The sequence below is a fragment of the Anomalospiza imberbis genome, chromosome Z, assembly GCF_031753505.1.
Source record: "Anomalospiza imberbis isolate Cuckoo-Finch-1a 21T00152 chromosome Z, ASM3175350v1, whole genome shotgun sequence".
In the NCBI taxonomy this organism is placed as follows: domain Eukaryota; kingdom Metazoa; phylum Chordata; class Aves; order Passeriformes; family Viduidae; genus Anomalospiza; species Anomalospiza imberbis.
Window position 1 is genome coordinate 65,436,215 of NC_089721.1, and position 21,241 is coordinate 65,457,455.

Genomic DNA, 21,241 nt, shown 5'->3' on the forward strand with positions numbered 1-21,241 from the left:
GGATAACAAGAGGATGATCAGAATAGTCACCATGGGTTTGTAAAGTAAGCTTGTAAGGGTAAGGGGAGAGCAGTGGTCTACTTGATGTCAGTAGGGATTTCAAGACTGTCTTCTAACAATATCCTCACAGACAAACTCAGGGATGTTGGCTGGATGAGTGGAGGTGGATCAAGAACTGGCTGAACAACAGAGCCCAGAGGTTTACAGCCAGTGTCACAGGGTCTAGCTGGAGGCCTGTCCCTAGTAGTGTCCCTCTAGGGTGTACTGTTTAACTTATTCATCCCTGGCTTGGATGAAGGGGCAGATGCCTGCTCAGCAAATTCAGAGGACACAAAGCTGGGCAGAGTGGCTGATACCCTGGAGTACTGTGCAGCCCTTCAGAAGGGCCTTGACAGGTTGGAGAGATGGACAAACAACCATCTGAATTTCAGCAAGGGCAAGTGCAGGGTCCTGCACCTGGGGAGGAACAACCCCAGGCAGCAGCACAGCCTGGGGCTGACCTGCTGGGAGGCAGCCCTCTGGAGAGGGACCTGGGGGTCCTGGTGGCCAACAAGCTGTCCATGAGCCAGCAGCATGTCCTGGTGGCCAAGAAGGCCAGTGCTATCCTGGGGGGCATTAGGAAGAGCACTGCCAGCAGGTGGAGAGAGGTGATAATGCCCCTCTACTCAGCCCTGGCGAGGCCTCACCTGGAGTGCTGTGTCCAGTTCTGGGCTCCTCAGGATAACAGACATGGAGCTCCTGGGTTGGGTTCAGTGGAGTCTAAAAAGATGATGAGGGATCTGGAGCATCTCCCTTACATGGAAAGGCAGAGCGAGCTGGGCCTGTTTAGCCTTAAGAAGAGATGACTGAGAGGGGACTTCATCAATGTCTGTGATTATCTGAAGGGAGGGTATCAAGAGGGTGGATCAGGCTCTTCTCAGTAATGCTGAGCAAAAAGGACAAGAGGCAATGGGCAGACACTGATGCACAATAAGTTTCACCTCAATATGGGGAAAGAACTTCTTTACTGTATGGGTGACTCTGCACCAGAACAGACTGACCACAGAAGCTGTGGAGCCTTTGGTGATATTCCAGAACCCTGTGGATGCAAGCCTGTGCCATGTGCTCTGGGATAGCCCTGCTTGAAAAGTGAGTTTGGACCAGATGACCTGCTGTGGTCTCTACCAGCCCTACCCATTCTGTCACTCTGTTGCCTCCAGAAGTTGTCCCTTACCTATATGGAACCCCATTGTTTGTGCCCTGGCCTCTTTTCCAAGTCAATTCCTTCAGTTGACTGTGTTTGCTAGCTCAGAAACAAGCACTTGTCAAGGAACCCAGTGAAAGGGATAACAGATACTTTCACTGCTGCTTTTGCCTGTCATCTCTATCAGCCAGTGACACTAGCCTTGTCCTCTATTTGTTGTCTTTCCACAAGTCATTTCTACTTTAATGCCAACAGAAAGAAAACAGAGAACTTTATTTACCTACATTTCTCCATATTTTGAACCTAAAAGTCAATCCCAATAACAACTACTAGTGGTAAAGATATTTGTCATAATGAATTGTTAAAAATAGTTACTGCAGATTAGAAAAATTCTCTTGTGTATTTTTCTGGTTTTTTCTTTTGTGAGTGGGTGGTGGAATGAATTGCTCCTAATTGGAGCTGGATATTTCACCATTTAAAACCAGTGTGCATGCCTCTGTCAGTGTTTGCACCCTCAGCAGAACATTTCCTTTTGGAGTTCAGCAAACTGGAAACATCCAAGAAATACTGCCAAAGAACACCAGGGCAGCTGCCACTCCCTGTCCAGCTATGACTTTATGGAGCAGAAACAAACCACTTCCAACTAGGAATAGTCTAGTAAGGAATGTATTGCTTAAGTCATGCTTTGCCAATGAATTTTTGCTTCGATACTTAACAAATACCTTCTGGTCTTGTACTGTGCATAGTTAGGCACACCACAAAAAAATCTGAGCATGTCAGAACAAAGCCAGGGCTGTGCATTAATGAGCTTTTTCCAAGTAGCTTTCACTGGAGGTGGATGCGATTGATTTTTTTTAAAATTGGATAATTTTTATGTGAAAACACATATATTTGCAGATGTAGAATTTTAAACTTCTGCTGCTGAAAACAGGGAGACAGATCTGTTTGAGAATTTTATCAGGGTAGTAATCAGTCACATCACCTGTTACATGCAAAAAGCAGCCCAAGCCACCTTACCTTCTTGTTCTAGAACAGTACCTGTATTTTGATGGCAGACGGTTCCTGGTTTTGAAGATAGGCTTTTCTCTCCTGATAGTTTTTTCTGACTAAGAATCCTCTTGCTCGGGCTTGCAGCCCAACAATCAGATTTTCATTAGCAAGCCACAGCTGCTCTCGATTGTAATCTGCTGTAACTTGCCCAGCAATGTTCTGTTAAGAGATGACAGGAAAAGATCATTTAAAAGAAAAAAACACCCTGGAATTTGTACTACGTTCTCTCCATCTCTGCAGTTTATGTTCACCCTATCCAAGTCCCTCTGATTTACCCCTACATTTTAATCAGGAAGAAGACAGAGCTGCATTGTTCACTGTTAAACCCTACATGATGGGTAGCCGAACTGCTTTCAAGCTTCGGTTATTCAAGTGGGTATAGTATTCTTTTACACATTAGCAGGGTTCTGCTTTCCCAACACGAGTGTCTTGTACAACTCAGACATCTAGAAATACTAGCTGAAGCATCAAGTTCTCTGTTGAGAACACTCAAGTACTGCTGCATTCAGAATTTCAGAAGGACTCACATTGACTCGAGTTCTTTGTGTAGAGGAGTAAGCGTGTAACTTAGGTGAACTGCATCAGAATATAGAAGAATAAATTATTCAGAGGCTTGTGTGATCTGCTTTGTTCTATTTCACACTAGTGCAAAACCTCTACTGTAAGGGAGTTAAAAATAGCACTCTCATGCTCTTGAATCTGGAGATACAACAATACTGTCAGAGGATTAGATTTAAACAGAAAATGGTGGTTCCACCTGCTCACAAATACATCATAAAATGATTTGTTATAGGCCAATGCAAAGTCCTATAAAAGGATATAGAAGCAATCAGACTTTACTCCATTGGTGTCTGCTGATGTTCATTAAAAGAAATGCTGTAACTTCCAGTAAGGAAATCCCTAAATCATTGCCTGACACTAGACAGGAGACTGTGTTGCCTATCACTGTCTGCTTAGACTTAAGTTGCTGCTCTTGTCAGATGCAGATACTGATAAAGTGACTACAGTTTCACCCACCACAGCCACTTGATAATTTCATGTCTTACGCTCTCTCTAATGTTTATGTTGCTTTTGCAATAAAAATCAATGTTTTAGCCACTTACCTGGATTTCTTCACCAGTTAACCATGAAGTTTTTGGTACAACTCCTTTGGGGGCAACACAGGTACCTTCCTCAGTTTCCACATTGTAATAGTAATCATACATGGCTTTCATTACAAGTTTAATCCATGGACTTTCACTAGAACCTAAAAGCAGTTCATACCATTAGTACACATTTGTGTCCTGTTTCACTGGTAAATTACAGCTCTCCCTACTATTTTCCCCTCCATGTACTTGCTGTGAAGCGCTTTGACACACAGAATCTCTATATATCTTGGGCCTTTTTGTAGTAAGGATTTTCAGAATACCTACTAGGTGGATGAGGGTCATTCCTCTAAGAACAAAATGGTGATAAGGTTAGTGAAAAAGCTACAAGGTTGGTACAGATCCACTGCCAGCTTCTCCAAACCCTCATGTGTCAAGTCAGTGCTCCTGAAACAGTGTGTCCTCCATCTTACATCATCACTCGTAAGTGAAACAGACTCTGTTTATAAAAAATATTTTTCTTGTCTTCTGCCCAAATTCTGGACTTACTAACTCTTACCTCACACACCATTTCCTATATCAACATCATGCTCTTGCTTATTGCTTTGGTAAATCAGTCTGCATTCTGACAGGCAGGAAAAAACTAATTTCCTCATGGACAAAAGGCCCCAAGATAAAACTAGTATGGCCTTCAAAATACTCATGTTGCAAGGTGAAGCATGCCCATCTACTAGAATGGGTACTACACTGACAGTAACTTTTTTGCAACCATTAGCTAACCTTGGCTGCTGTTAGTTATGACCAGCTTTTGCAGCTCTAACATGAAAAAAACATCCCATCATCTACTAAGAACAGATTCTAGCCCCATATTTTGCTGGTAACTGCTGCTCTGGCAAGGCACAGGGACCATAACTGGGTGTGAACACTGTCAGATACTGGCTTGATCTTTGACAGCAATCTGTAAGACTGATGTGTGCATCTCTGCATCTACTAATATGAAAACAATTGGCAGCAAGTAATAGAGTTTTCTGAAAAAATGAACTAATCCATTGACAGTCAGAGAAGCTGCCCTAAATTCACTCAGAGGCAGGTCTGAGATGCTAGAAAGTCTCACCTAGACTCTGGAAATCACTAGACTTACTTCTCAGCATGTACTGTGGTCTGCATTATGTGCACAACAAATGTCACATAAAATGCACTTGGAAAAGTGTAACATTTGTCAAAAGATTTTAAAGCAGCAACTGTCTCCCTCAATTTACAGATACTTCCTGTTCTAGCTGTCTGGTTGCCTCAGTGATAGGACATGTGGAACTGTCCTGCTTAGGAAGTTTTTTACCTTCCTTAGTTTTCATGTTCTTGGCTTCAGAGAGGTTCCTGAAGTAGGCTTCAGCACATTCAGCAATGACTCGTAATCCAAACCTTGACTGCAGTATCATCAGGATTGGCTGTGAATCACCTTTCTCCAAGCTCTTGTTAATCATTGATATTCCAACAGCCACTAGGGTCAAATAATAACATAGAAAATTTAAGTGTCTTGTACTCTATAAGCCCGTAACTCTAGCCTCCAGAAACTTTGAAAATGGACTTCTAAGACTGGCACACACAGACAACATGGCATACACGACAATTCAGTGCTTTACCCATTTTCAGCCTCCTTCATAGTTGTAAAGGAATGGTATTTTGGAGAACAGCAAGCATGTTAGGTAGAAAGTGTGCGCTCCACCGGGGCTTGGATGCAGTCACAGCACAACTGAGAGCTGTCTGAGGGCATAGCTGCTCCCCATCAAGTAACACACCAGGTGACAGTAGGGCAGGGGTTGAGGATGGCAAGTACCCACACACTCAGCCTGCCCTAACAGACAGGCCATCATCTGCTGATCACTTGAGAGCCTTCTAGAGGTACATGAAGTAATTTGGTTACAAGCTGTAAACATTAACATTCACTTCTACCATACAAAATGGGAATTAAAACTAATTGCATTGAGTAAATTCTTGCAGCAACCTACTCAGCATCCTGAAGCAGCCCTTTCTTGAACTTGCCTCCTCAGGAACTTGTTTAAAGCTAATTCATGGCCTTGAATTTGCCAGAGATGCAGTTTTTGCTTTCAGAACACACAAAAGCACCTTGAGAGGTGATGCTGTGAATCATGTGCAGACTTTGATGTTACATGGCATTACTCATAATCTAATTCAGGACTTCCTCACACAGATCCCACCATCACTGAGAGAACAGATTCCACAACACCTGGCAGCATACATGTGGAAGCACATGCAACTTCAAAAGTACCTTACCCACTAGATGTTTAGGCTGCTTTAGAAATCACTGCTCTGGTCTTTAAAGGTGCTCCTTCACATCTAAATTCAAGATCCATGCACAGAGGAACAAGTGAATAGAGCTAGAACACCCTTTCTGTGCTTTGAAACAGACCTCTGCCCAGCACACACATGTCTGGGAATGTCTTTCTACCATTGCTGTGGCACTGTGATATCCAGGCATCTGGCCTCAGCAGCATGGAAGCAGAAAAAACTGGGAAGCCACACATTACAGCTGCCTGCTGCTGGCCCCAGACTCATACACAGTCCCATGTGCCTCATCAACTCTGTTCAGCAGTATTTGAATGCTTTCCTTCCTCCTTTTCACCATATAGTTAAGGGGGTTGGAAGATATTTTATAAAGTCAAAAGAAAACACAACTTAAGCTAAGATTCGTTTATGTAGGTCCACTGTCATCTGGCTTTTACTCATCTTTTAATTAATTACGCCTGTATTTTTGAAGGGAAGTGTAAGAAAAGTGTTTATCAGGGAAAAAAACTCAACCCAGAAGAAATTATTCCTTTCATTTTAAATGCTAGCAATTAACACTGTGGCTGTTGCTCTAGAGAAAGGCCTGAAAAATCGTAAGATAACTGGGGGTTAGCCATCCCCAACTGCCAGAAAACTGTCAGCTCCAGTCTGCTTCTCTAGCAGTTAGGATGCCAGTACCAGATCAACACTGCAAAGGGCTTTTCTCCACACCCATCCTCCCTTTTAAACAGCTGTGATATACAAAGCCACAGTTGTCTGGTGTGATAAGCCTGAACTCTCAACAAGACCAAAGATCAGCTTTTTCCTATAACTTGGACTGTCTCAGGACACAGACTTCCTGTTTTGACAGACTCTTCCTGTGCAAGACTGAAGTCAGTGTTCAAATCTACTCCTGAAGGCTATACAGCTGATATTTGGCTGATCTCTTTTTGTCCTTCACTTAGATAAGGAGTACAATGTTTGAACTCATTAAAGAAGTGAAGCAAGGTGATGCAAACCACAGAGCAAGCACCACAATGTGTTAGGAAATGCAGCAGCATTTACTGAACACTTCTTCCTAAATAAAGGTAGAAGACACAGAGTCCTTTACTGACGACTTTAGGGACAACCGTAAAAGCCTTTCAAAATTCTAATAGTGTACCATTTAGTATTTATATAAGGCATAAAAGTTAGTTTGGAAGCGATCAAGACTGTTTCAGTACCTCCGTCAGTATCTTATTTTACTGCTTATTTTATTGTCATTACTGCAGCAATCTCAAAACCACATTTTAAACTGGTGAAAAATACATCTTTGACTACCTTGTGAAAGTTTTGGAGTTGTTTGCCTTTCAAAAATTGTGCCTGTGTGATAGATCAAATAAAAGTTCCTTTCCAAGTTGGGATCAAGCTGAACTTTAAGTTTAGACAATGTGAACACACATGCAAGCTTCCTGAGACAGGATGTATTGGTTATAGGAAATATCAGGTTCTTTGCCGTGGGGAAATGTTAAATCTCATGTTTTAGCTGCAAAACCTTACAGCTCTTTAAGAATGTGCTGTGCTGACAGTGCTTCCTTTCAACCCACAGGGCGGAGTACATGAAATTAGTATTTTTTTCCTAAAAGTGAAATGTTAAAACAGTTCCACTGAGCATCCTTGATTGTGAAAAGCTGTGCATTTACTACCAACAAAAATTATAAGAAAATATTATAGTACAGGTGGATGGACCAGTGGTTTAGCATTAGAAACATTGTATGGTATTGCTGTATGAATTATGCTGTCCTAATTTCTGCAGGCTACTTATGATACATATTCTTGATACTTTTACACAAGTGAAAACAAATGAGAGCATTTTTAAGTTGCTCTTGAGGTTTAACTCAAATCTGTTTATAAGCTACATGTTTCCTTTCCTTCTCTGTGCTCATATGTTTCCTCATGGCTCTGGGTGGCATTCATGGGAAGCAGGTTTTTCCACAAAAGACAGTATCAGCACTCCTCAGTAGAAAAATTTGGTTGAGACAATGTGCATGTATCTGACCCTATCTCAGAAAACGTAAGCCCAGTGCTTTCTATGGATATGTGACCTACAAAAATACTTCAGATAACTTCAGTGTATCTGCCTTGTTACATGAAGATGGTATTAGTTGTTTAGATCAATTCCAAAGTAATAGTAGCATAAAATGCAATGTTCCTGTAGCAGGAATAGCTATTTGTAATGTCCATCTGTGTTCTCTTCCACCCACAACTTCCCAAGCAGTAACTCCTGACGTGTCTGTGGACTCACAGCAGCTGCACTGCACCAGGGATGGCTGAACACAGCACTGCAGGAATGCACCAATTTCAGCACTTGCATTCACAAGCTCCGAAGGTGCAACAGAAAGCAACACTGACTCACCCAAAGCCAAGTGAAGCAGAAGGCTAACCAACACCCAGTGCCTTGTCTGTGCTGTGCTGGGCCTGGCCTGGAACAGGCAGGCACGTCACCATGCTCTCCAATGTGCCCCTTAAACCCAGTGATGCTTGCTTCTACATTGCTTGCCAAAGTTTATTATGTATTATGAGTATTTTTTCTAAAATTATCATATTCTACCAAAGCTTTGACAAAAGGTGTTGAGTCCATTCAGTACACAGCACTCTGACAGATTAAGCCTCAGCATTTTTCCTACAGATTTCCTCTTCCTTACAGATTGGAAGAGCATATACTTTTCAAAAAGAGCTAGCATTCCTTGTACATTGCTTTAAAAGTTAATATGTTCCTGATTTTTGTTTGTCAACAGTCCATAAAAGACAATATAAAGAAACATGAATAAGCAAAGTTGTAAACATAAAAATTTGCCCTTAAAATATACATAAAGATTTTAGTCTTAAATATAGCAAAACAAGCTCCTGAACAGCATATCTGTTTTCATTCACATATTTCAGGAGCTATATGAAGATACAGTGACATTAGAAAGATTGGTCATGATGTAAACCTGTATTACCAAATCCATTTAATTATTAGCCACACCTTAAAGATCACCACTTTAGATAGAACTAACACCACTCCTGCAGTTTTAAGTAATCTCAGTTTTAGTATGACAAAGAACACGCATTCATTTCTTTTCATATATTTAAAGGGCTTGCACCTTCCCTGAAGTGGACAATATAAATGACCAATTTCATTTTCCCAAGACCAAGAAAAACAAGAGCAGTAGAGATGCAGGTTAATGCTTACAGGTTGCTGCTTCTTTTATGTTGTTATTGCTGTCATTGATTCCTCTTTGTATTTCATCCAGCCACAGAAGTGCTGATTCATCTTGAGATTCCTGGAAAAAGGACAGTAAAAAGCCTTGAAAAAACTGAATAATAAGAGTTATCTCAATATAGTGATACAGTTCCAATATACAATCTCTGCTTTGCAAAGCTCTAGAACTCAAAAAAGGATTTGACTGTTTAAAATCATCAATGAAATACATTCATATTGTATTTACTGTCTTGAAAAGATCCTGTTCAGATACAAATCTCTGAAAGTTTTGACGTCTAGAAGAATAGAATTTGCTGATACTGCTGGCATAGAATTCACTCTACTAAAGATCAATAAAAATTGAAACATTTTTATTTCCATGATATGTAGGCAAAGTAGTCTGAGTCACATAATCACACATTACCAGGCAGCACTGTGATAGTAGGAGACAATAGCAGAAGACTGCAGGAAGTTGGCTTTCTTTCAAAATCCCTTATTTGGAAAGGATCCTTGTGTATATCTAAGTACATGTGACATTAGAAAATGACAGTGAATACTCTCATAGAAAGACAGCCCAGCTTTAGTAATGATAACTTAGCTCACGCAAACATTTCTGTAATTAAGCAGCAGAATAGGTACTGCTCTTCTTTCAGGCCTAAAGTGCATGACATTAAACCCAAGTTAAAATAGAAGGTGTATTAGAGTGGGATCAACATCCCCACTAACCAACCCTACTGCCCAGGTTCACTGGTGATACCCACACTTCAGCAGATAAAACAGGGCTAAAGTAGTATTTAAAATCTAATCCAGTAGGTAGGTGGAAAATGCATGCTGAAGTGGACATTGGAGTGTCAGGCCTATAATAAACTAGCGATGAGAGAAGCTGGAGAGAAGCTATTGATTAAGAGACATCTAGGAAAATATACACACAAATATTTCAGGAAAAAAAAAACTAGAAACACATTCAAACTAAAACAGCGTGGACAAAGAAGCAGCTTTGCAATGAGTATCCCTGGTTAAGCACTCAACCTCAGGTCAAAGATCCAATAAATCTGATACCCGCAGAAACTACAAAGAGAAAACAGGGTAAAAAAACCCTAAAGACATGCTTTTCAGTTTGCATCAGGTATGTAAACAAGGTAGCAGAATACATAAATAACATGAAGTGGTGTCAGATAATCACAGGACAGTGGATACATACTGCCTATTTTTCTACCAAGTGAGAATTAGCACTTGAGAGAATGTTCAATAAATTCCCAAACTGCCACTGAATTTTGAAAAAAACGTTGAGAGTTCTTCATCTGGTATCCAGCTTTTACACATTAAATGCAATAACAGACACAAACACTGCTCCGGAGCCAAGTACAACTTATGCTGAGCCTCATGACTAGCCTGGAAGCAAGACCAAGGTTTGGGCTAATTTTGCTTGCTGAAACTAGCTGTTGCTATTTGGCATTGAAGGGAAAAAAAAAAAAAGGAAAAAAAAAAAAAAAACCCAAAACAAAACAAACAGGTAGAGAAAAAGGGAGGGATCAACAAAGCAGCAAATGAAAATAGGGGAAAGGTTTTAGAGGCTGCAGTCTGTGGAGGGATGGAAACTGTCTGAGGAGAGGCAGTAGGTGGATTGAAGGAGCCAGACAGCTAACAGTGGGTAGGGAGGCAAAAGGCAAAGTAGAATGCAGTTTTCCTAAGGCATGTTTGCATGTATGGCTTCTTTCTGTCTTTGCCTTTTGCTAAACTGAGATCATCACACTCTTCTGCAAGCCTGGCTTTTCCCTGGAGAAGGGTAGAGAGTTCAGCCACGTAACATTTTGGTCCCTGAATAAGACCCTTTAGGATTTACTAAACACACCCCTTGATTTTTCCAGAAAACACCTTTTTACTCCAAATATCTGTATGTACAAATGTCACTAGAACCCTGCATATCAGCTTTGGGCTTGTGGTGAATTAAGAGTTAAAATGCTGCTGTAAAGCAATTTTATCTCTGTGTTGGGCTGAGGCTGAAACTGAGTCATGTGTGCATACTTGGATACGTCACACCCTCTTGCTGTAGTAGACAAAGAACAAATTAGCTCCTTACCATAAACCTCATGCTTACAGGATGCTTCTGGAGGACAGATCAATCATTCTTTAGTCCCTTCCAGAGGGGAAAACCCCCCTACAAAACACCTCTAGAGATGAACTAGCACAGCACCATCGTTCAGGTGGCTGGATTTCACACACTACAATGAAGATACTGTTTTTCACTGGACTGCTCTCTCTTACTTCCAGTCTTTGCACTACAGGTGAGTCCTCCTTTCTGTATCTATTCAATAACAAGACTTTTTGATAATGTTGCTCTACCAGCTGTGAACTTGAAATGAGTTGTACGTGCATGTACCAATTACAGAAAACTGCTCCAAATGTCTCCTTTAAAGCAGATTTTTATTCTTTCATTTCAGTGACACATTACCCCTGCCAGTTATTTTCTAGAAAGAATTTTATTTAAGGGGACTTTTTGCACTTACTGAAGACACATCTTTTATCTAGTGTCTTTGTAACGATATGAAATGTTAAACCTGTAGTGTCTTGTTTTACAACTTCACAGATGGTGTTATTAGAAGGAAATGCCCAGATGACTATTGTGATAAAAATAACTAAAGGAAATGATCAAATAATAAACCTTTCTAGAATTAAAAGTGTTTTCAAACCAAGCTTATTTTGAAAAGCTGATATAGATAAATATATATATACACACATACATATATAATATACATATATATTTATACATGTATGACTTCTAATGAGTGGTTAAAACTAGATTTCTGGAATAACCATCAGGAAACTACTAAAAATTATGTAGTCTGCTATATATTATTTTAAAACATTCTGCTGTAAATCTGACAGTGAACATGAATAAAATTATTCTCTTTATTTTATTCAAATATGGAAATGTAAAAAAAGGTCCAAAGATTTTCATCAATATTTCAGTTTGCTTCTGAATTCGTTTCATGGTGCATGCTGAAGGCTTTACAATAAGTAATTTTGCATTAAATGCAGCTAAGAAAATTTAAGTGACATAAATACTTACACAGTTGTTTACTGTGCAAAATCTATTTTACAACACACGGCTTTAAGAAGCATTTTGAACACATCTGTGCTTCATGTGGAAATGTTGATATCTCTACAAATTTCTCTACTAAAGATTGAAAAACAGCTGTTAATAGTATTAACCATCTAATAATGTGTTAATAGTATTATTGTTTTTGCCCACGTTGACAATATTTACTCACACAATTTTCCTGCTGCTTGAAAAGTTTTATTCACTTCTCAGTAAATTACACCTAATATCTGCCCAACCATTTGTTTTCAATTATTAAGACATTGCCCTTGCTCAGCTACGAGAACCTGAAAATATCAGTTTTGCTTTAGTCAGAAGCTGAAGAATAACAATTTCACATGCGAGACCAAAAAAACCAAGGGTAATTTCAGTTTTCTAAATTGAAAGTTTCAGTCTGTGTTAGACTAGATAGTGCTTTTTGCATCTTTTGCAGTTATTCATTTCATACATGAAGTGACAGGATAGTAATGGTGGTTGACCAAGCCTAAACAAAGACTGCTTATATGATGAATGATCAGCATTCCTACTAATGGGAAAAACCCTCCACTGGTCATAAGCATTACAGAAGTGTGTGATGTTTTTCACCAAAGATTACTGAAAACACTCAAAATGCAGAAAGATCAGCTAACACTCATTAATGATGAATTTTGAAGATTTGGTGTGGAATGATAAATGAAGACTGTTGTCTGTACATTTGAACACCCAAAGCAGAGGAGAATCTCCCCAAATCTTTTAAACTTATATGGCTTTTCACATAGAGATGGTTATCTTTCTCTTTTCCTGGTGGTGAGTTATATTGTTAATGCAGTAGTTTGTCCTTTTTAACAATTTTCACTTTGTTTTATTTACAAGCTTCAGAATTTTCACTGAATGGCTCTGCAATTAAAACAGTGTCTCTTATCAAAACTTTTCGTGGAATTTCAGCGAGAGACTATGATTACATCCCCCCTTATGCTATAGAAGGGGAAACAACAACCATCCATATCAGAGACAACAAATGCACTTCAAAAAAGTCAAATGGCTCCACGTTAACACAAGTGAGCAACGCCACGCTGGAGTACCTCACCAGCTCTCTGAGCACCAAGCTAATACCTGCCGTCTACTTCAGTGCTCTTTTATTGGGTGTACCATCTAATGCCATCATTCTGTGGATGCTACTCTTCAGGATCCGCTCTGTGTGCACTGCCGTCCTCTACACAAACTTGGCTGTTTCAGACCTGCTCTTCTGCATCATACTGCCCTTCAAAATAGCCTACCACATCAATGGGAACAACTGGATATTTGGGGAGACCATGTGTCGAACTGCCACAGCGGTGTTTTACGGCAACATGTACTGCTCCATTCTGCTGCTCACGTGCATCAGCGTCAGCCGCTACCTGGCCATCGTTCACCCCTTCACCTACAAGAGCCTCCCGAAGCGCGCCTACGCCATCGCAGCCTGCGCTGCTGTGTGGGCCATCATCTTCCTGTACATGCTCCCACTTGCCATCATGCAGCAAAGCTATTATGTGAAGCAACTGGACATTTATACCTGCCACGATGTGCACAGCACCTGTGAAACTGTGTCTTCCTTCCAGTTCTACTACTATGTGTCCTTAGCTGTATTTGGGTTTTTAATACCGCTTGCAACTATCGTGTTCTGCTATGTCTCGATTATACGAACACTCAAGACTCATGAATGGTTCTGGTATGTTAAAGTCAGTCTTTTGATTCTTACCATCTTTGCTATTTGCTTTGTGCCAAGCAATATTATCCTTATTATCCATCACATCAACTATTACTATTACAAGACAGATAGCTTGTATTCTTTTTATCTAATTGCTTTATGCCTTAGCAGCCTAAACAGTTGTCTTGATCCTTTCCTTTATTTTCTGATGTCAAAAATTAGAAGTCAATCCAATATTTATCTGACAATGGTTAAAATATCTAGGGAAAAATGAATTTATTTCTATTACTGGAATTATGATTTTGTATAGTACTAACAGAGAAACAATTCTCAGGTGTGACATTTATACATCAAGTAAGGGTTAGAAAACACAGTCACAGTTAAATTTACTTCCTCCCACACAAGGAGTATCTCCAAAAATACACTTCTCCAGCTCTGTAACTTTATTACATGTATTGCAACAGCTGTGTACTTAGATTCATTTCTTTCTGAGATCACTTTCTGGCCATGGAGAAGCTGTCAGAGTATCTGTTACCACAGCCTCTAAATACCAGAATAGGAGTCAGCATCCAAAGAGCACTTCTAGGGCAATTCATGACACTTCTAATTAGCTCTCAGCCAACAATCACTGCAGAAGCAGAGTTAAAAAAACAAGTTTTTGGCCTGGTGAAAATGGGAACAAGGACTTTCTACATGCCTGGGAGCAGTCAAGAGCAAATACTGCCCTGGATGTTGCAAATACAGAGTGTCCCCATAGGTTCACAAAACAGTAAGTACACAGCCATGGACACAGAACCTGACTCTTCCAAGGCTACCTCTCCCATGAGGCTGCTTAACCAGCTCTGCACTGGAGACTTGTTCTTCCACTTCATCAGCAGCTGCACTACCCTAACCCACAGGGATTGCTGAGAGCTAACCCTTATCAGTGTGAATCCAGGCATATATTACTCTTGCTTGGTAAGCAAAACAGGGAAGCTGTTTTGTAGTATTCTCTATTTCCACATCCTCACAGGAAATACCTACAGTGTTACAAATACTGCAGCTAGTTACTGTTGACCATTAGTAAAACAATGGGTCAATTTTTGCCTTTACAGAAACTCAAAACCTACTTATATAGCAATTTCCTAGAAAAATACCTGAGTGGTTGTCATTTGAATTTGTAACTGCAGCATGTAAGTGAGGATAAAAAAATGTTTTCCGTTGTTTTGATAATAGTATTGTAAAAAAACTTTACTTAAATAAAATTAGTTGCACTGGAAAATGCATCAAGGGAATTTACAGCCTGGCGAGGGTCCCCTTTTTCTATTTCTTCTGGCTCTTAATTTGAGTTAGTTTTAATCCTGCCATTCCTTCAACATGCATAAGAACAAATTTTAAAGATAACTCTAAAATAATTCAAATATTACACAACTGCTGACAATATAAACGAGGTGAACCTAACTAAAACCTCTGTACCTATCACACAAAAAACCCTAAAACCAAACATAGTAATTTGATCTGTTTAACTTTCCAGTTATCCACAATATGCTCCCTTAAGATAGGATTTCTCTTCAATGGGACCTGAATACATTTGGTTTGAAAAGGCTTTCAGAACTGTTAAAAGCTGTGGTTTAAGATTTACAGGACAAAATAACTTCCAGGTTTGCGTTTTCAGTTTCAAGCAAGGAACAAATAGGTCAGATCTGAGATAAGGACCTCAGATTTTAAGGATAATGCGTTCTGGCAGATTTGGGTGCAGGCTCCCCCAGATCGCCACAGCTATGGGGAAGTGACAGCAAGCTGCTTAGAATAAGTGAGTAGGTTTGACACATATGTTTTTCCAGATGTTGGGGCAGGAAGTTTATAGGGAGACCTATCTGATTCTTGTAAATCAAATACTTCCTTTTACCACAGCTCACTCTTAAAACATGCTAAACACAAATTCTGACAGATCTGCTTTATAAACAGGGATCAGAAAAAGTGGAAAATAGACAGACTTCAGAAATTTATAATTGTATTTGGATTATTTTTTAAGGAAATGTCAGTATAAATCGTATTTTTACCTAAAGAATGGTCATTTCTATGATTGATCACTGTAAAGAGTAAGTATGCATCTGAGTGTTTCTTCTGGGAGCACTGTGTCTTGCTCTGAAACAAGAGCAACACTCCTATTCACAGAGAAGACGCTCTAAGAAGTTGCCAGAAGACTGCAAAACCAAAATAGCTCAGAAGAGAAAGGCAAGCAGAAGTCTCTAGGGACATCAAAAATCTTATAATGGGAAGACTTCAAAGAGATTGTACAGTTTTTGTACCAAAATTTGGAAACACTAATTTGTTGCCTATGAGCACATTCACGACAGGACAGGAGCAGGCAGCACGTTTGCATCTGGGGAGCACTGGGGCAGCTGGCAGGAGTGAGCCAGGGTAGGACTGCTGTGTGCAGGAACTTGTGGGCTGTAGGTCTGTGCCTTGGGACATCCTGGCTCACTGTGCATACACGTGGCATGTCCCGGGTCAGCACTGTGCAGACAGCACCCTCACTGTGCACAAACACTGACCCCAGCCCATCCAGGACAGGTGAAGTCCGAATGCATGAAACCCTCCCCAGCACATATGGTGAGAGAGAAGGCTTTTCAGCACTGAGGGCTCAGTGAAACCAGCCCTTACCTGGGAACCCTGGTGAGAAATTGATTTGTGCAAACACCTTTCAGAAGTTCTGACAGCAGATTACAGAAACACATGGTTTCACAGCAGGTACCCCAGGTGAGGTGACACAAATGCTGGAAGACACTTCACAAGCCAAAGTTTGCACACTTTCCCCAGATCACCACATTCACAGTGTGAATTTTAATTGTGTTTTCCAGACACTGGACATTTTAAGTGCCGTGCTCGTAGCTTTGGCTAACCTTGTGTTCAGTCACATCCTGCAAGGCTGATCTTTGTTTATGCTTCCCTGAGATGTAATGCTAACCAGGCCACTGGTTTTGGGGAAGCAGATAGCAACATCCTGCTGAGATAGGTGTAAACTGAAGGCATGTGCAAGACCATCAGCTTGTTATTGCATGATAAAGCTTCAAAAGAAATATGTACAAAACTCCACTATAATAAAACAACATAAGCAAAGGAGACTCCTCAAAATACTTCCGAAAGATTTGTAATTAACACCGTAATTGTGACTTTTCTGGCAAAAACCTCACTTTCCATCTATATTGTAGCTATCTGCCTGACACAGTCCTGTAACTGTATCCTTACACAAATTCCTAATTGAGTATTGCTGCTGCCTGTATTTTTTAATAGCTGCAGCAACCTAGTAGAATTAAAATAAGTGAGATTACAGCAGTAGCAAGACATATGCAGAAAATGTCTTAATTGAAATACATTGAAAATTAATCCATTTTGCCAGTCAAAATAAGTTATAGTGCAAAATTACTTAGTGACAGTTTATTGTCACTGGCTTATTTACAAATTCACTGAGCAAAGATAATGCAAACACTGGGGGACCAGGACAGGGATGCAGAAGCAAGTGAAAAGAATTGGCGTTTCACTTCTCACAGAGAACAACAGCAAAAATTCTAACCTTGCATTTTTGTGCTTTGGCATGGTGCAGAACATCCTGATAATGCCTTGCATTTGCTGGTCTCACATCTTGCAGCTTGGCTGTGGGCAATAGCAAGGCTTCTAGAGTTTTCTCAGGATTTTCTTGGTCAACTGCTTCATTAATGCGTCCAATTGCAATGATTCCTGAGAAACAGAAAAGTTATTAAAGATGCACTTATCAAAGCTGCAACTTTTCGGATATCACACACAAATAAAGCAGTAACATGAAGAGCAGAAAAATCATGAAACAAGAAGCAGAGGCAGCAACAGCAGCTGATTTTCAATTATTTTTTTCTTATATTAATTTGAAGCTATTATGCTATAGAACTCTCCTTCCTATCACAGTTATTGATATATCTCTTAGTTATTGATATATCTCACAGTTATTGATAAAACTCTTCCTAAAAATCAAAATATCCTTGACAAAAAAGGGAAAACAGATTTTTCTACTTTCTGGGAAGAAGCACCTACATGAAGCTTAAGAAAAAGTTGGATGTCAGATATTAGTATGTTTAACATATTGGCTCACAGTGATGAAAGTTTTATTTTCAAGTGATTTCAGACCACATTACTTGAAACCCTGATTTGGACAAATGCATATATACTGCACTCCCAGCCACAGAATTACATAGCAACTTAACCTCATTTCTTGGAATTTCACTGTAAATAGCCAATCTAACAATGCTGACCAGTGGCACTCAGTGCTTCAGTCAGGAAGTAAAGCACAATGTATTTAATAAAACCTGAACTCATTTTCTTCAGACTGGGCCCAACATTTTCAAACCAATTTCCTCCTGCCCCTAAACAGTAATGAAATGTACTGCTTGTGGTCCCTAAAGCCACCACAAAAAGGCATCAGTCAAGGGCTTCACTATCACCTGTGAGGGATGACATCCCTGCTCCCTCAATAAGTGGATTGTCCCTCAACAAGTGTCTCTAGACCCATCATAACCCACACCTGGTGAGGTCACAGATCATCATAAGGCTTGGGGAATGAGCAATTTTTCCAAGGTGGTCTAAAAGAGGGACCATGCGGTTATGGGGCTTCCTTAAGGAAAAAGGGAGGCCTCCCTTCTTCCTCCTCTCTCTGCCCATCTGCCCTCTCTAAACATTCCCAGGCAGTGGATAGTGTCACTGAGAGCAAGAGCAGCTATTTTTGTACTGAAGGCTCTCACTCTACTGCAAGGTCTATTCCAACTCCTAACAAGTGCAGAGGTTCAGACAAAAAAGTGACTCTGCCCATCAAATAAACTGCTCAGCATCCTGCCTTGTCAGAGGGCACACATGGCAAGCAAGCTGTGATCCATGGCAACCACTGGACTAGATTTAGGAAGCAATAATCCAGCCAGTTTTAGAAATTCTGCAATATAAAATTTCCTTTACCAGTATGAAACAGCAGCATGCAGGACACTAATGGCAGTCCAGGAAGGGCAGGATCAGCCTGTGTCTTACAGCGGCTCTCAAAGTTTACAGAGACTACTTCCAAAATGGCAGGCAGTCTGAAAGCTGCCTCTCATTTCCTTGCTCCAGCAAATTTGGCATAACTTGATAACCTCAACATTCTACATACAGCAGAAGAATTTGGTGCTTTAGCTTTTTTGACGCCCAAATGATCAGCTATCACATTTAATATAACACCACCCTCTTATGGCAATGCAGTTACATTCAGCTTCAAAAATAAAGTCTAAATCCACATGAGAACACATGGGCATAAGAAGCTACTTCTCAGGCAGGAAATCAAGTTACCCAAAAGGAGAGCAAGACAGATATTTGCATTGTCTAACTCCTTACTGACTCCTTTGTGAAAAACAGTCACTTGGAATCATTTACACATGAAAACACTTTTCAAGGGAACACTGCTTGTAATTTCATCCTCTATCTCTAAGTATGCTCTTTGCTTACAACTGCAAAATCCCCATAGTGCAACCAACCAGGGCTGGAAGATACTGCCAAGCAGGCAGAACCATAGCATTTTTAACACTGCAGAAGGCAGGCACCCTATGATATCCTTCAGCCATCTGAAATAAACAGGAATATTTCAAGGACATTCAAAGATCATCAGGCTTTCAAAAATTTTAAATGCTCTTCTCTTTTCAAGAGCGTCTGAATGAGGCCACTCAGTTCATAGATTTACATACCAAAGACCCAACTATGACCTCTGCGGGCAATGTGGAGGAAGAATTACTTACTTTCATTTTCTTCTTGAATTTGCATATTAACCATGTCAATGCAGTTCTGGATATCATTCCAGCTTAAATAATCTTGGCCTTGAGATGAAGCCTCTGACTTAATAGACAATAGTGTATCAGCATAACTATAAGAAGATATAAAATACATAAGTGTATTTCATATATAAGATAAAGTGCCATAAAGAATTAGTCAGATGTATCATTCATCATTTAGTGACTAGTATTTTTTTTCAATTACTTAATTTCAGACAAACTCAACTCTTGCCAGAAATTATACAGACATGCAAGCTTCCTGTTCTACACATGCATTTCAGGATCTGAAGAAATGGCCCTGTAATTCAGAGAACTTTTCTTGGTTATATGGCATGATAGCAATACATACACATAACTTCTGTATGGTGCAACCAATAAATGTGGGGACAATTACAGTCAGCTTCTTGCTTTCAGAAACTATTGTCTTCTTGACACTAATTCAAATACAGGAATTTCAGTCGGTTGTGTCAGGTGGTAGCAGGAGATGTCCTGCTACCTCCATGAGGAAGATGATGAACCATGGGCAAGGGACTAAAAAAAAAAAAATTCTGCCCCTCTTCCCACAACCCAAGATCTTCCAAGCACAGGCTCTGTAGCCTGAGTTTATCTTCCTAGAAAGCTCACAGATCAGATGAGCTGGAAACCTTCACAGTAGTGCAAATTCATATAAGTTGTATACAAGTTAAATAATTTTCATATTCCCAAATCAAACATAGAACTGCTACAAGTATGTCAGATAAAATCTTCTATTTCCATCAGAAGCCTGAGGAATGAATGCCTGGCAGAAAAAAAAATAGGAGAGATTCATAATTTCCTTATCTGATTTGTCATTCCAGCATTTAGTAGCCTGTGTTTAAGGGTTTCTGGAGCGGGAGACTGTGTATCACTTTAACTGTTGCAAACAAGGCTACACTCCATTAATTTACCTGCTCTATTTTAAAGTCTTATGTATTATTGAGGAATTAGCCCCACTATGGGTTTTGTGAGATGACAGCTTTTAAAAAAACAATTAAACTTTATATTTGATAGGGTCCAATATTTACTTTATTAAATTCTCAAAAATTCCCCAAACAACTAGAACTACTAGAAGCTAGTGACTGATTTTATTAACCTTCTCCACAACATACACAGTTTTGGAGACCTACGATATGTTTCTCCTAAGTTGTTTCTTCCAGAAAACACATTCCAAACAAGTCCATCTCTTCTGATAGAAAGCCATTGGACAGCATCTCCCTCAATGAAGTTTTTCTAGCTCTACTGTATCTCTTCTGGTATTGTGCAAGTCAAAGCTTCCTGTGATATTCAACATATGGTTGGCAGCACAGGTTAACATAATGGCATAATAAAATTTTATTTAGTTGTCAAGTCCAACTAATTCCTGCTGTTTCATCTGTGTTCACTAATGGTGTAATCTAACAAATGGGTCAGTAACATCACCAGAAATGCTGCACTTGGGACTCTTTGGGGTCATTTCTGCATATTTATAACATTGCTTCTCTCAATCACAAGCACCACCTCACATCAGCAGAGGCAAAGTAGCAGATTAGTTTTGCTCCATTGTATGCCATTCTTCTCTCTCTGACCAAAACACTGCCCTCTTATTCCTAAACTGACTGCCTTCCTTCTGGCTTTGAGACACCCAGCAAGGGCCACTCTCAGGTTAGTGTCCCCTGACAACATAGTGAAGATCTTCAGCTTCTGTGGTCCCTTTTGCCTACTAATGCCTTCCAGAAGCATGTGGAGGCTTCCACTGCCTGTGCCAAGAGACAGGAACTGGTCCACATTCCCACGCTCTGCCTTGCATGCTGGGGGCACAGGTCTCTCATGTTGCCTGATTTTTTAATTGATAGACG

At 40.0% G+C, this 21,241-nt stretch overlaps 2 protein-coding genes across 6 annotated transcripts in view; one reads left to right on the forward strand and one right to left on the reverse strand.

The window, feature by feature from the left end:
• The window catches only part of IQGAP2 (IQ motif containing GTPase activating protein 2), a 124,502-nt gene that overhangs the window by 20,176 nt on the left and 83,085 nt on the right, over positions 1 to 21,241 (reverse strand). For 2 of the 4 annotated variants that reach the window (XM_068176397.1, XM_068176396.1), the window contains 6 exons: positions 19,356 to 19,480; positions 17,147 to 17,310; positions 8,816 to 8,906; positions 4,655 to 4,816; positions 3,337 to 3,479; positions 2,222 to 2,392 (listed from right to left, as the gene is read on the reverse strand). In XM_068176397.1, the coding sequence (XP_068032498.1) occupies positions 2,222 to 2,392; positions 3,337 to 3,479; positions 4,655 to 4,816; positions 8,816 to 8,906; positions 17,147 to 17,310; positions 19,356 to 19,480 (856 nt within the window). The remainder of the gene's footprint in view (positions 1 to 2,221; positions 2,393 to 3,336; positions 3,480 to 4,654; positions 4,817 to 8,815; positions 8,907 to 17,146; positions 17,311 to 19,355; positions 19,481 to 21,241) is intronic. The other 2 variants (XM_068176399.1, XM_068176398.1) reach the window with 1 other exon arrangement.
• F2RL2 (coagulation factor II thrombin receptor like 2) lies at positions 10,364 to 20,677 on the forward strand. 2 transcript variants are annotated; one of them, XM_068176401.1, is made up of 3 exons: positions 10,364 to 11,109; positions 12,777 to 13,611; positions 20,564 to 20,677. In XM_068176401.1, coding segments are annotated over exons 1-3 (894 nt in total). In that variant the 5' UTR covers positions 10,364 to 11,051; the 3' UTR covers positions 20,565 to 20,677. The 2 variants fall into 2 exon arrangements, with proteins under 2 accessions (XP_068032502.1, XP_068032501.1); XM_068176400.1 differs by lacking the exon at positions 20,564 to 20,677 and having other exon boundaries at positions 12,777 to 13,973.

What these genes read in the sequence shown, in the direction of transcription:
- F2RL2 (XM_068176400.1), top strand. Translation starts at nt 11,052, where the DNA reads ATGAAGATACTGTTTTTCACTGGACTGCTCTCTCTTACTTCCAGTCTT. An exon ending in TTCCAGTCTTTGCACTACAG is followed by an intron (nt 11,110 to 12,776) that starts GTGAGTCCTCCT and finishes TTTATTTACAAG; the next exon opens with CTTCAGAATTTTCACTGAAT.